Source organism: Nansenia antarctica, assembly GCF_963989245.1.
Source record: "Nansenia antarctica genome assembly, chromosome: 10".
Classification (NCBI taxonomy): Eukaryota; Metazoa; Chordata; class Actinopteri; order Argentiniformes; family Microstomatidae; genus Nansenia; species Nansenia antarctica.
This window is the reverse complement of record NC_137680.1, coordinates 26,256,320-26,272,140: the sequence shown is the minus strand read 5'-3', so window position 1 is coordinate 26,272,140 and position 15,821 is coordinate 26,256,320. Positions and strand designations below refer to the sequence as shown.

Below are 15,821 nucleotides of genomic sequence, written 5' to 3'. Positions count from 1 at the left end.
CTAGTTCTCTAATAAAGCCCTCTTCAGACACGACAGCCTGGTCTGGGTGTGAACGCGGTTCAGATGCTGGTTATGTCTGTGTCAATACACACTACCGGTCAAAAGTTGGAGACGCAAGTACACGGGTAAAATTATTTCCAGGTCTTGCCTCACTCCTCGTTGCCGTATAGGTGTAATAAGAAGTAGTATAGTAGTCAATGTTGTGTTGTTATTGTATTATATTATAATATGATATTGTCATATCTATTATCCCTATTATACCAACACCATCTTTAAAAAAGGAAATATGTTTTGTGTTTGTTTAAGTTCAAGTTTATTATTATTATTATTATTTATTTTGGAATTATTACTATTATATAATAAGATCCCGCGGCTGTGTCTCAGGAGGTAGAGTCGCCGTCTAATGATCGCAAGGTCGGCAGATCGGCGGTTCGTGCCCTGGCTGGCCACATGTTGAAGTGTCCTTGGGCAAGACACTGAACCCCAAAATTGCTCCCAGTGAGTGGGCTGGCGCCTTGCATGGCAGCTTGCCGCCATTGGTGTGTGAATGTGTGTGTGAATGGGTGAATGAGAGGCTTTGGAGCAGCAAAAAAGGCGCTATATAAGTGCAGTCCATTTACCATCCCCGCTCAGACTTTTATATCAACACACATGTCACCGTAACGTCCTTTTTATTGTCTAGAAAATTGTCTAAAAAAGAGAAAAGAGTAAAGTTCTTTCGCTGTGGTTCCTCCATTCTACCGCAATATGTTCATATCTGCAGTGTGTGAGGGGTTGGCTGGGCGGTGGCTGTCCTTTGCACCCTACCAGTGTGTTTCACCAGGAGTCTGAATGCTTGAGGGTAAACAGCTGTTTGTCAGCCTCTGGGTTTTAGCCCCGAGGCTTCAGTACCGTTTCCCCGACGGCGATAGCTTGAACAGTTTCTGATTGGGGTGGCCTGGGTCCCTAATATGGCCCAGGCAAGCCTCCTTTTCTTATTTTGACATTTTAGCAATAGCTTTCTTACTGAACATTCAACCTGTCAAACCTGCAGCTCCAAGTCTTCTCTTCACAGTTCAACTGATACTGAATTACTTACACCACTGTTAAGCTGCTAAATTAACCCATTACTGTTAAGCTGCTAAATTAACCCATTACTGTTGTAACCAGGGAGTAGCTAAAGGACTGTAGAATTTAGGAAGGGCTGGTTATCTAACTAACTCTGAGCTAAATCGGCAGTGTAGGAGGATAGAGGCAGGGGGCGCCAGCAACCCTTTAGACTAGCATTACTAGCATTAGCATTAGCATTAGCATTAGCTAACAGACAACTAAACACACAGCAACGGTATCCAATATGAACAAACACATTTATTTATACAAATTATATATACATCCCAAATATACTCCCTCCCCGCCGGCCACACACACACTCACTCACTCACTCACACACAGTACCTGGCCTGAAAAAGGCTTAGAGTCCCGGACTGAGAATGAGCGCGTTGAGGCCTGGTTGGAGCTCGCATGTGCTTCGAGGAAGGCAGCGGACAAGGGGGGGGGAGTGACGTTGCAACTCGAAGGGAAAGGGGCTTCTTCGTAGTCAACGACGAGGTGTGAATGGTTCAGGTCCGGTGGTCCACGGTCAGCTCCGGTGGAGTCAGCGGTCGGTCGCAATCCACCTCGTGGAGGCGACGGCTCTGTCCAGCTTGGGTCTCGCTATGCGCCAACGTTAGCAGCCGGCGGCTAGCAAGGCTGGCTAACGGGGACACAGCTAAACTGGGCTAGCGCTGCCAACTCAACAAACTCCGAACTCCCGCGGTGCTGCGGGTAGCCAGTGATTCACTACTGACAGTCGTTGTTAAAGGCAGGTCTCTAAATGACTCGGGTTGTCTTCGGTCTCAGCTCCGTGTGCGTTTACTGATCCACCATCTTTGTCTCACATTCGGTTCCTTCTGCTTCTTCTTCTTCTTCACTCTCGTCACTCTAACGCACAGACCACTTCCGTCGCTATATATACCAACCGAACATACATCCGGTCACGTACGCCAATCATACATCCGGTCACGTACGCCAATCAAAACCACGCCCACTAAATCTGGCGCTTGCACAATCCTGAACAAATCTAAGACAGAACTTATACAATTACAACAACAATACATACACCTTCATGAAAACGCACATGAATAGCATGGAAAATAATCAAGGAAATAACAGGGGCAAAACAGGGCTGATTTGGGGAAACTAACTGGCTCTAAATTGTGGGCCTTCATAACAGCCGCCCCATGAAACCCTCGGTTTCATTTAACTATGGAAGGCACACTGGCTAGGCTGCTCTAGCAGCGTGAGGTATGAGGTGATAGTGTCCTTTGTAATTTGAGGGAGTTTCTCCGCGGCAGAACGGACATGCCGGTGTCGTCCATGAACCTCTGCGGGGTCTTGATGACCCGCGAGGACCGGGCGCTGACCACCGGCATGATGAAGTGCTTTATGTGTTTGGCGAACTTTGATTTGCCCGGCTGGGCGTCGAGGGAGTCCGACGTCATGTCTTCGTCGTCCACAGTGTCCTCTTTCACGTCCTGCAATAACAGTTGTTGAGTCAGGTCCATTTCCACCTGCTTCGACAACGTTTTAGGCCGGGATCTGGGTCTTTTCGACCCGAGGAATTTAAGGCTTGAGGTGGGGACCGGTTTTATGTTTTCGCTAACATCGTCTTCGACGCCGTCCGAACTTGCCCCGCCTTCGGGCGATATAGCCTGACGTCTTAACTTTTTCTCTCCCGGTTTCTGCTTCTGTTTGCACCACTTTCCTTGTAAGTTCCTTCGCCTTTTCTTGCCGTGTTTGAACGGACTTTTACGGATGCGTGGTTTCGTGTCTTCGGCTACGGGGTCGTCCAACAACACCACAACTCCGCTGCTCTCCGTTGGCTCCGCCTCTAGCTCCGGCTCTGGCTCCTCCTCCTTCACCTTCAGTTGGGTGTAGGCCATGGCCACAGGTGCAGGCAGAGCTAGCTCCAACTCAGCGGTCAGCGGAGTATCGGCCGGCTCTGGCACCGCCGGCGTCTTCCTCCTTTGAGCTGACCTCTTCCTCACCGACAAGCTAGTAGATCTTTTCCTCCTCGGTTTAGACAAAGGGCTGGTAGATCTTCTCCTGCTGGGTTTCGAGACAGGGCTGGTAGATGTTCTCTTCACGCCCTGGACTTCGATACGCACTGTCTTTGCTTTAAGGAGGTCTATGGCGTAGACGTCCTCCTTTGACCGTACGTAGAGCTTCTCATTCTTGTAGGGCGCAACGTCTAGCGTCCACAGCTTCTGGACGTTGTCTAGTAGCGCCGCATTCATGGAGTCCACCCTGGTGTGAAGGCAGTTGATGGTCTGCACTTCTTCGGTTCGGACATGGAGGGATGACGTAGCTCTCCCGTCTCTATCTCTCCACTCGGTAGCGCCTTGGAGGGCCCACCCAAGCGCAGTCTTAACAGCCATCGGGCAGCCTCGTGGTCCTCTCAGCGGAGGACGGAGCGACACGATCAGTGCAGCGTTGTCCGAGCCGATGAGAAGGGTTGGTTCCGCTCCTTCTATCGGATGTAGGTCTACTCGCCGTAGGTGGGAATATCTTGCGCGTAATCTCTCCAGGGGGTAGTCGTAGCGGGAGAGCGCTAGCTGGTCTGCGGTGAAGACATTCTGAAGCCGATATCTGTCCGACGGCCGCCCCGCCGGGGAGATAGAGAAGTTGATTCTCGCCCCGGTGACCTCTTTAAGGTCGCGACGTATCGTGCGCAGAGTCAGCTTCTCCTCAGTCCCTTGGAGCCCCAACTGGCGCACTGCCTCCTGGAGAAGGATGGTCCGTTCCGACCCGTCGTCTAGAACGGCGTACGTGTCGTACACAGCGTTGTTGTGGTGAAGTCGGACCTTCACCACCTTCAGTAGGACCTTGGAGCCGCTGCTCTGGGTTGGGTCTAGATAGTAGACAGGTGTTTCCTCTTCCGGTGCGCTACCGGACCTAGGGCTTCTGGTGCCCTCCGTGGACCTGGCGAGGGAGACCTCGTGTAGGATGTTGAGGTGGACCTCCTCACAGCGGTTGCACTTTCTCCTCAAGGTGCAGTTCTTAGCCAGATGGTCGCGCCCACAGTTCCAGCACCTCTTGTTCTCCTCGAGCCACCTCTGCTTGGCCTCGGTACTCAGGTTGTTGAAGTCACTGCACTCATTGAACCAGTGCTCGCTGGTGCAGTACGGACATGGCGGTGGACCTCTCCGTCCCTTTTGAGGGGGTTGAGAGGAATCCTTTCCCTCAGGTCGGGCTTTCCTCTCTCTCCGAGGCTCCTCCTCCGTGTGCAGCACTCCTACTGGGCGTCCTCTGTTCGAGCTCGGCCTGTCCCAGCGGTCTCCCTTCTCCCTCTCCTTCTTCGGCTCAGCGTAACCCATGGCGTCTACGTTGGTGTCATGCACTTCCTCCAGTAGGAACTCCGCGAAGGCAGCCATGCTCAGACCCAACTTCCCGGGGTTACGAACGCGCTGCTGTCGCCGGAACCTCTCCTGCCGGAAGCGTGGGATCTTGCGGAGCAGCCGCTCTACGTTGGAGGTGCTGTTGATCTCGCTGGCGCCAGCTGGGCCCTGCGTCTTCAGCATTCCAACCAAGGTGTGCACGCGGAGCGCGAAGTCATCCAGCGCCCGTTCATCCTTGATGGGGGCCTGCTGTTCGAGGGCTTGCAGTTCAGCAAGGGCGTGGTTCCAGGGACGACCGTAGCGGGCATCCAAGTCGGCGAGCGCTCTGGTGTAAGGTGTCGGTGCGGAGGCATGGGCCAGAACCATGTTGTGGGCTCTGGGGTTCCTCACATGCTGAAGGAGAATCGCATATTTGTAGGACTCTGAGCAGGAGTCGTCCAAGAGCGTGTCTAGGCAGATGCGTAGTTCCACATACTGGCTCCTGTCCTCGTCCTTGAAGAAGGGGAACTTGGGTCCCTCCACCTGGGGAAACATCCTGTAGTGGAGGATCGGGGCTGGAGTGACGGTCTGGGTGTCCGGCCTGCATGCCTTTTGGTTCACTGGAGGACCTAGGGGTGTGCTACGCTCTTGGGGAATGGCTCCCCTCCCGGGCAGCGACGCTGGCTCCCTCTGGGCCGCGTAGCGGTCGGGTCCCTGGTCCTCTTCCTTCAAGGTGGTCAGCTGGGCCTGTAGTTGGACAGTCATGGCGGGGGTCATGGAGCCATCGGCGGGGGGTTCAGGAGATGGCACTCGAGAGGGCCGTGCGGATGATGCTCTGGAGCTACGGGCCGACGGAGCTCTGCTGATGCACACGTCGCGCATGGTCTGCATCACTTCCTCCATCTTCTCCGCGTGCAGTTGCTCTCTCGCCATCTGGAGGCGGTCGCGCTCCATCTGGAGGCGTTCACGTTCTAGCGCCTCCTGGCGCTGCCTCTCCGCCGCGCGTTCCGCCCCCTCCATCTGGAGGCGCTCGCGCTCGAACTGGATGCGTTCCCTCTCTAACGCCTCCTGGCGCTGTCTCTCCGCCGCACGTTCCGCTCCTTCCATCTGGAGGCGTTCACGTTCTAACGCCTCCTGGCGCTGTCTCTCCGCCGCACGTTCCCTCTCTAACGCCTCCTGGCGCTGTCTCTCCGCCGCACGTTCCGCTCCTTCCATCTGGAGGCGTTCACGCTCGAACTGGAGGCGTTCCCGCTCTAACGCCATCTCGGCCTGTTGGCGCATACATTCTGACAGCGCGGCACTACTCCCTCTGGAGTGCATGCTATCCGCCCCAGAGGCAGAACTGCCCACGGAAACCCTGGACCGGGAGGAAGCCACTGAACGGCCGGAGCTAGGTCTCGAGCGCGCCGTACTGGGAGGCAGATCGTTAAGGCTGAGGCCCTCCCTCTTCCGCCCGCAGGCGCTGTCAGACCGGGCCTCTCCTTCCTGCTCTTCCGTTTCTACGGCAAAACCCTGCTGTTCTGCCATCTCATCCTCAGGCTGGTGCTCTTTGATGGCTGTCTCGGTGCTAGCCACCCGCGCGCCGGCGGACACCTCGGCCTCTCCGACCACTGTATCCCGTGGAGTGCGCTCCTCACTACCACTCAATGAGCTTTCGAGCTCAAGCTCATACTCTTGTAACCTCTGAGGCAACCGCGGGACTCTCTGTGGTCGTGGCTCTGGCTCAGGGGGCGGAGAAGGGGGGGTAACTGTCTTGTCTGGTTGGCTGCGCTCAGCCATGCTATCACTACACAACCTATCCGGCTCGAAGGACCAATTGTAACCAGGGAGTAGCTAAAGGACTGTAGAATTTAGGAAGGGCTGGTTATCTAACTAACTCTGAGCTAAATCGGCAGTGTAGGAGGATAGAGGCAGGGGGCGCCAGCAACCCTTTAGACTAGCATTACTAGCATTAGCATTAGCATTAGCATTAGCATTAGCTAACAGACAACTAAACACACAGCAACGGTATCCAATATGAACAAACACATTTATTTATACAAATTATATATACATCCCAAATATACTCCCTCCCCGCCGGCCACACACACACTCACTCACTCACTCACACACAGTACCTGGCCTGAAAAAGGCTTAGAGTCCCGGACTGAGAATGAGCGCGTTGAGGCCTGGTTGGAGCTCGCATGTGCTTCGAGGAAGGCAGCGGACAAGGGGGGGGGAGTGACGTTGCAACTCGAAGGGAAAGGGGCTTCTTCGTAGTCAACGACGAGGTGTGAATGGTTCAGGTCCGGTGGTCCACGGTCAGCTCCGGTGGAGTCAGCGGTCGGTCGCAATCCACCTCGTGGAGGCGACGGCTCTGTCCAGCTTGGGTCTCGCTATGCGCCAACGTTAGCAGCCGGCGGCTAGCAAGGCTGGCTAACGGGGACACAGCTAAACTGGGCTAGCGCTGCCAACTCAACAAACTCCGAACTCCCGCGGTGCTGCGGGTAGCCAGTGATTCACTACTGACAGTCGTTGTTAAAGGCAGGTCTCTAAATGACTCGGGTTGTCTTCGGTCTCAGCTCCGTGTGCGTTTACTGATCCACCATCTTTGTCTCACATTCGGTTCCTTCTGCTTCTTCTTCTTCTTCACTCTCGTCACTCTAACGCACAGACCACTTCCGTCGCTATATATACCAACCGAACATACATCCGGTCACGTACGCCAATCATACATCCGGTCACGTACGCCAATCAAAACCACGCCCACTAAATCTGGCGCTTGCACAATCCTGAACAAATCTAAGACAGAACTTATACAATTACAACAACAATACATACACCTTCATGAAAACGCACATGAATAGCATGGAAAATAATCAAGGAAATAACAGGGGCAAAACAGGGCTGATTTGGGGAAACTAACTGGCTCTAAATTGTGGGCCTTCATAACAACTGTTAAGCTGCTAAATTAACCCATTACTGTTAAGCTGCTAAATTAACCCATTACTTGTTCCCTGAAAAACGTTTTCTTTCACCTCTGGCAAGTTTACTGCTTACCGTTGTTCCATTTCAGGTCATTCACTCGACTTCATCATATTAGTTATAATACCAACATCATATTAGACATAATACCAACATCATATTAGACATAATACCAACATCATATTAGACATAATACCAACATCATATTAGTTATAATACCAACATCATATTAGACATAATACCAACATCATATTAGGCAGGTGGTCATAATGTTTTTCTTCATCATGTCAATGTGTATGTTATGATGTAGTTGGTGTTGTGACAAATTGCCAAACTTCCACTCATCAATGGCGTTTAATAAGGAGGAAGAGTTATTTATTTACAATGCATAGGTTTGATCATGTGCAAAATAGAATGCTGTAAACGTTTTAAGTTACTGTTTGGTTTTGGCAGGCGGAATCAATTCCGTTTTAAGATTACTTCATTGTGACGTCACAATCAGGCACAGGGGTAAGGAAACGACATACAGGCTTGCGTTCGTAAATTCGCTCTTAGAGCACCGGAGCACACCCTGGGTTAACACTAGAACAGCCGTGCCTTTTTTACCTACTAAAAGACCCCCTCTTTACAACGGGAAGCTGCTATTTACACACAACGACCACTAGTTGACCACTTGTAAATTAGCCTGCTTCCTACACAGAAAAACGGCAAAATAGCTTCATACTAGCTTATCCTGATGTGATTTAGAAAATGTAAGGATACTGGGTGGTAGAACGCACATATCTAGGAAAAGTCATGAAAGGAGGGTCCTGAAATTTGATCGAGTGCAAAGATATAAAAATGTTCTTGACCCCTCATGGCTGTGTGTTAGTTTGGCTAGTGTTAAACGTCATAAAGGGACCAAATAAATTTGATTGGACAAGACAAGGCATTCCATGAATGCTGATCAGATTTTTTTCAGAGAGAATTTACAAACGCAGCCCCACACACATACACACACATGTTCTAGAATACAGCTGACGTTCTAGAACTCCAGTTCGTGTTCCATCAGGAAAACCTAAAAATCCAGTTTTAATGCAACCATGGAAACAGTTGTCACATTCCAATGAGCCCTTCCTTCCTGATGACTGCTGGGTGTGACTGCCATGCACAAACACGACCGCTAGAGGGAGCCACAGCCTTACAAATGAAGACGGTGAGCGAGAGAGGACTTCTAACCCTTCTGGGCTTTTGTTGTTGTAATGAGGGCAGTCGACTGCCCCCCCCCCCCCACACACACACACACACACACACACACACACACACACACACACACACACACATCCTCTGACAACATCTTGGACGACAGGAATCTAGATTAGGGCCTGTACCAGATGAATAAACCAGGAGACTTTCTAGGGCCGAATCAGGCTTTCACTGGGCTGTATTGTTACCAGAGACAATCAGGCTACAATTGTAGGATGCAGCAAAGTTTTTTCCTCGTCAGATTTGTCCAGTGGATTGGCTGCTTTATTCAGCCCACTGTTGTATTCACTGTTGTTATTTTATCTGTATTTTTATTTACATTTTTTAAATGTCTATAAGACCGTTATATTTTATAGTTTATTTTTAAACGCATTGTTTTTGCGTTCATGTACGCAATGTGCTTTACATATAGAGTTTGATTGGTTGGTTGATTGGTTGATTGGTTGGGCTTCTTTCAGAAGAATAATCAGTGTCAAGGCCGTGTTGGATTCACTAATGTAGGGTGCGTTCGTAAATACGCACTGGAAATCTGATCAGCACTCATGGAATGCCTCTTGTCGAATCAAATTACTCGCTCTATGACGTTGAACCCAGTGTGTGCTCCGGCGCTCTCCGAGCGAATTTACGAACCGTCGTAAACCAGCCCTAGTCAAGATGAGAGGTCAGAGGTCAGAGGTGAGAGTGGAGCATAACAGGTGGGCTCCGAACCTTCCCACATGGAAGTCCCAAGTATCTACCATCAGGCCAAGAGCACATCCTCAAGGGTGCGTTCGTAAATTCGTAAATTCGCTGGAGCGCACACTGGGTTCAATGTCAAAGAGCAACCAAGTAATATGATTGTACAAGAGGGATTCCATGAGTGCTGATCAGATTTCCAGAGCGAATTTATGAACGCAGGCCAAGTTTCAGGGGGGAGGTGGAGGGGAGGGGGGGCCGCAGTGGCACTTGAGTATTCATACAACCTCATCTCCTCATCTATTTGTTGTATGTTGCTTTGGATAAAGGCGTCTGCTAAATGCCAGAATTGTAAAATGTAAATGTCATCATGATCACAGGGTGATTTCAGATTAACAGTCTCCGCTACACTGAGCATTGTGATAAGAGTCCACATTAAAAAAAAAAGCAAGCAGTCCTATTCAGAGGCAGTTGTCCAATAAGGAAGGAGGCAGTTGTCGTCCACGGCAACCGCAGAGGATGTTTGCCGCTTTCTACATCCTGCTGGAAATCAATGGAAAAATAACCGTTGTTTGTTGGCTTGTAGAGTTACTGTAGGTGTGATTGATTGAAACTACAGACACTGTGCTAACGCTGCCTGAACAATACTGAGAGGCATGTACAGAGCTCCCCTCCCCCCTCCCTCCCCTTTTAACAAACTGTTTAACTCTCTCATTCCATAGGAACAAGGGATTTAGCCTATAGGCTAGGTTTGGCTAAAAGCTACAGTCTTTGCTAGGCTCTCTGGGTTAGCTAGGCTAACTCTCTAGCCTAGCTAAGCTAACTCTCTAGGCTAGCTAGGCTAACTCTCTAGGCTAGCTAAGCTAACTCTCGCCTAGGAGATCCCAAAGTTAGCTGAGCCCACCGCTAGCACCAAAGAACCTCCTGGAAGATGCGCTTTACTGAGCTGTCAGTAGGGAAGCTTCTAGAAGGCAGGCAGAGGCCCTCCTGCAGCCCAGATACAGAACCCGAGGCCACGGTAGAGGCCTTGGTTGAGATTGTTGATGACGCAGTTCTCCGTACATCAGGGGAGGCTGGTCGGGGTAGAAATCGGAGGCCGGACTCATTGTAATGCACGGAACGGAATAAGGAACTAAGGTACTTTATTAAACACACGTGTTAGCGCGGCCTGTTGGTATGCGGGAGATTGGGGTTCGAGACCCGCACGGGGTGAGCTACTCTGCCAGTCCCGTTCGCTACGATGCCAGTCCTCATTCCGTGTTCCGTGCATGGCAACGAGCCGATTACAATCCTCCGATTGCGACCGCCGCCGCCGCCAGCCTTCCACCGCGGTACGTATGGCATAAATAAAACGGATACGAATACTGATACACATAATCAAGATAGTCAGAGAGAGCCCACTGCTGTGGTGAAGGGAGATGTCCTCCTGTCTTGTCTGTCCATTCAGGAGTCATGGTACAGTCCATTCTGGAGTTACGGTTTCGGCCAATAAGGAGTCCCGATGCAGTCCATTCAGGAAGTGTCTGTGGCCAGATTCTCCACACCTTTCCCCCCTGAAGTGTGCACTTCCCTATATGGCTTTAACTCAGTTAGTGCCAACTTGTCAACACTCTCTTCAGTCAGGGTGACTTTTACTTGCCAAAAATGCATACTACATCATGGTATGAAGCATTCATTTTGTAGCCAATCGGAGTGTTGTTGCTAGGGTAAACACCACATAGAACACTATAGGCACTATAGGTGAGCGAGTGTTTGAAAGTTTGAAAGCATGGGGGGGGGGGGGGGCAGAAGGGCTGTCCGCGCGGGGGGGGGGGGGGGGGGGGGCAGCAGGGCTGTCCAGGTTTGGAGGGGGGGGCAACAGGGGCCAATGTTACTGTACAGTCAGGGGAGGCCGGCGGAGGTAGAAATCGGGGGACGGGCTCATGGTAATGCACAGGAGGAGGGGATGACCTAATGGTGTTTGACACAATTCCATCATTTCCTGCTCTGTGCGTTACAGTGAGCCCGTCCTCCGATTTCTACCCCCGCCGGCCTCCCCTGCTGCAGCGTGAGGGAGAGGAGGGTTCCCATGGCGATCCTGTTGGAAACACCCAGCAGGGCGGTGGGGTCCCCTCTGTAGGCGGGGAGGGGAGGGGGGGGCAGGGGGGCCCCTCTGTAGGCACCGAGGAAGGGGCCGGAAGCCACTTGACATGTCACCTGCAGGGAGGGAGAAGGGAGGGAGGGAGAAGGGAGGGAGGGAGGGAGGGGGTGAGGGAGAAGGGAGGGAGGGAGTGAGGGAGGGAGGGAGGGAGGGAGGAAGGAAGGGGGGAGGGAGAGAGGGAGGGAGAGAAGGGAGGGGGTGAGGGAGTGAGGGAGTGAGGTAGGGAGGGAGGAAGGAAGGGGGGAGGGAGGGAGGGGGGAGAGGGTTTAGAACCTGAGAAAGCCTCATGTGCATTGAATTCTGCAAGGCAGCAATCGATGGCTGTATAGGGCTATTCTATGTGGTCGGGTTTGTGGGCTTGTTATGGTGGTGTTACCTTATGTAGGGTTTGTGGTCATGTTCGTATGGTCGTGTTATGGTGGTGTTACCTGATGTGGGGGGTTGTCAGTTTTGGTTCTACTAGACCGTAGAGCTGCCTTTGACACTGTAGACCACAACATTCTAATAGATAGACTAAAGACCTGGGTTAGACTTTCAGGCACTGCCCTAAACTGGTTTAGATCAGGACTGAAGCTATTATGTCTCCATTGGCAACTTTGTGTCCGACCAAATTAAAATGACGTGGGGTTCCCCAAGGATCAATCCTTGGCCCCCTCCTATTCAATCTCTACATGCTTCCATAGGGACATATCATAAAAAAAGAACAACATTGGCTACAACAACTATGCAACAACTATTGCATTGAACAAATAAAAGGCCTGGATGACACAAAACTTCCTCTAATTAAACAAGGACAAAACTGAGATTCGGTGCACCTGACAAAAGATCGAAAATCAGTGCAAAACTTGAGAAAACTTGTTGTGGTCGTGTTGCGGTCATGTTGCGGTGCTGGTACCTGAGGTGGGGATTGTGGTCATGTTGTGGTCGTGTTATGGTCGTGTTGTGGTCGTGTTGCGGTCGTGTTGCGGTCGGGTACCTGAGGTGGGGGTTGTGACGGTGTTGTGGTCGTGTTGTGGTCGTGTTGCGGTCAGGTACCTGAGGTGGGGGTTGTGACGGTGTTGTGGTCGTGTTGCAGTCATGTTGTGGTCGTGTTGCGGTCGTGTTGCGGTCGGGTACCTGAGGTGGGGGTTGCGCTGGCGCAGGGCCTGGGCCAGCAGCTCGGAGGTCTGCTGGAAGCAGCGGGTCAGCTCGTCCAGCTTGGTCTCCATGGAGACGATGCGCTGCTCCAGGTCCCTGTAGGAGCTGCTCCAGCTGGAGCTCAGGTCACACATCATCATCTGCATCTGGAGGGTGAGACAGGTTAACCTGTCTGTCTGTCTGACTGTCTGTCACACATCATCATCTGCATCTGGAGGGTGAGACAGGTTAACCTGTCTGTCTGACTGACTGTCTGTCACACATCTTCATCTGCATCTGGAGGGTGAGACAGGTTAACCTGTCTGTCTGACTGTCTGTCTGTCACACATCATCATCTGCATCTGGAGGGTGAGACAGGTTAACCTGTCTGTCTGACTGTCTGTCTGTCACACATCTTCATCTGCATCTGGAGGGTGAGACAGGTTAACCTGTCTGTCTGTCTGACTGCCTGTCACACATCTTCATCTGCATCTGGAGGGTGAGACAGGTTAACCTGTCTGTCTGACTGTCTGTCTGTCACACATCATCATCTGCATCTGGAGGGTGAGACAGGTTAACCTGTCTGTCTGACTGTCTGTCACACATCATCATCTGCATCTGGAGGGTGAGACAGGTTAACCTGTCTGTCTGACTGTCTGTCTGTCACACATCTTCATCTGCATCTGGAGGGTGAGACAGGTTAACCTGTCTGTCTGACTGTCTGTCTGTCACACATCATCATCTGCATCTGGAGGGTGAGACAGGTTAACCTGTCTGTCTGTCTGCCTGCCTGCATGCCTGCCTGTCTAACAGGTTAACCTGTCTGTCTGTCTGCCTGTCTAACTGTCATGTATCTACGTATCATTGATCTGCGTCAAATGAATCCACACATCATCTCAATAAAACAACAACAACAACAACAACAACAACAACAACATTTCCTATTTCCCCTCCTCGTCTTGTAACGGTGACATAATTCTTTCCCAGGTACACGGGTCCATGATGATGTCATCATGGTCTGGCTCACGATGATGACATCACAGAGAGAACCCTTCGCCCTGCCTGGTTCCAGCTGGGTTTATGGAGGGTTTTATGTGTCCTCTACAGACAGTTTATGTGTCTCAACACCTACGAGTAAATTACACACCCCCACACTAATCTACTGCTAAGTGCTGCTGCACGTGGCAGTGTGTGTGTGTGTGTGTGTGTGTGTGTGTGTGTGTGTGTGTGTGTGTGTGTGTGTGTGAGTCTGAGTGTGAGTGTGCGTAGGTGTGTGTGTGTGCGTGTGTGTGTCAGATACTCCAATGAAACTCACATGATCATCTGCATCATAAAATATTCATGACTGAATGTGTGTATATTGACTCTTATAATCCATCTAGAATCTTGTTATTTAATATAACATAACTGAGGTTTCTTGGGAAATACAAGGGATGATTGTTTTTTCCAGTATCTGAATGTATCTGTTGTAGTTCTGTCAGTTTGTAGTCAAACACATCAACAAATCAATGTGAGTCGATTGGCTTGTCTCTATTCAAATAAACCACCGTATAGATGTATAGCAGTGGTGATGAGTGTGTGTGTGTGTGTGTGTGTGTGTGTGTGTGTGTATATGTGTGTGTGCGTGTGCGTTTGTGTGTGCGTGTGTGTGTGTGGGTGTGTGTGTGTGTGTATATGTGTGTGTGGGTGTATGTGTTTGTGTGTGTATGTGTGTGTCTGTGTGTCTGTGTGCGTTTGTGTGTGTGTATGTGCGTGTGTGTGTGTGGGTGCGTGTGTGTGTGTATGTGTGTGTGTGTGTGCGTGTGTGTGTGTGTGTTTGTGTGTGCGTGTGCATGTGCGTGTGTGTGTGTGTGTTTACCTTGGGGAGGTCCACCATCTCGCTGGCATAGTCTCTCAACTTCCTCTGCTTGAGACGCAGGTGTCTGAACCTGACCAGGAGAGACGGAGGGGTTAGACCATCTCAGGTTAGAAGTGTGTGTGTGTGTGTGTGTGTGTGTGTGTGAGAGTATTTGTGTGTGTGTGTTTGTGTGGGGTAGTGGTGGCCTAGTAGTGGATAGTGAGTTGGACTGGTGATCAGAAGGTCATGAGTTAAAATCCCACCTGGGAATACCACTACTAGTGTGCCCTTGAGTAAGGCAAGTTTATTTGTAAATGGTAAATGGACTGACTTATATAGCGCATATATAGCACATATGGTAAATGGACTGACTTATATAGCCCCTTATTCCCCCTAAGCGCTTTACAACGGCCTCTCATTCACCCATTCCCACACACATTCACTTTCACACACCAATGGCGGCAAGCTACCATGCAAGGCACCGGCCCGCTCACTGGGAGCAATTTGGGGTTCAGTGTCTTGCCCAAGGACACCTCCTCGACATGTGGCTGGCCGGGATTTGAACCGCCGATCTGCCCACCTTGAGATCATTAGTCGCTGGCTCTTGAGCCACAGCAGCCCCCCAGTCAGGAGACCAGTCAGTCAGTCAGTCAGTCAGTCAGTCAGTCAGGGAACCAGTCAGTCAGTCAGTCAGTCAGTCAGTCAGGAGACCAGTCAGTCAGGAGACCAGTCAGTCAGTCAGTCAGTCAGGAGACCAGTCAGTCAGTCAGTCAGTCAGTCAGGGAACCAGTCAGTCAGGACACCAGTCAGTCAGTCAGTCAGGACACCAGTCAGTCAGTCAGTCAGTCAGTCAGTCAGGACACCAGTCAGTCAGTCAGTCAGGACACCAGTCAGTCAGTCAGTCAGTCAGTCAGTCAGTCAGGGGACCAGTCAGTCAGTCAGTCAGTCAGTCAGGGAACCAGTCAGTCAGGACACCAGTCAGTCAGTCAGTCAGTCAGTCAGTCAGGAGACCAGTCAGTCGGTCAGTCAGTCAGGGAACCAGTCAGTCAAGACACCAGTCAGTCAGTCAGTCAGGACACCAGTCAGTCAGTCAGTCAGTCAGTCAGTCAGTCAGGGAACCAGTCAGTCAGGACACCAGTCAGTCAGTCAGTCAGTCAGTCAGGACACCAGTCAGTCAGTCAGTCAGGACACCAGTCAGTCAGTCAGTCAGGGAACCAGTCAGTCAGGAGACCAGTCAGTCAGTCAGTCAGTCAGGACACCAGTCAGTCAGTCAGGGGACCAGTCAGTCAGGAGACCAGTCAGTCAGTCAGTCAGTCAGGACACCAGTCAGTCAGTCAGGGGACCAGTCAGTCAGGAGACCAGTCAGTCAGTCAGTCAGGACACCAGTCAGTCAGTCAGTCAGTCAGTCAGGAGACCAGTCAGTCAGTCAGTCAGTCAGGGAACCAGTCAG

At 51.2% G+C, this 15,821-nt stretch overlaps 1 protein-coding gene across 1 annotated transcript in view; it reads right to left on the bottom strand.

Moving 5' to 3' along the window:
• kcnn4 (potassium intermediate/small conductance calcium-activated channel, subfamily N, member 4) overlaps positions 1–15,821 on the bottom strand; it is a gene marked incomplete at both ends in the record, with an annotated part of 51,946 nt that continues 36,125 nt past the window's right edge. Inside the window, 4 exons of the mRNA XM_080541136.1 lie at positions 1–76; positions 2,380–3,123; positions 12,535–12,701; positions 14,393–14,462. Coding sequence (XP_080397262.1) covers positions 1–76; positions 2,380–3,123; positions 12,535–12,701; positions 14,393–14,462 — 1,057 coding nt within the window. The remainder of the gene's footprint in view (positions 77–2,379; positions 3,124–12,534; positions 12,702–14,392; positions 14,463–15,821) is intronic.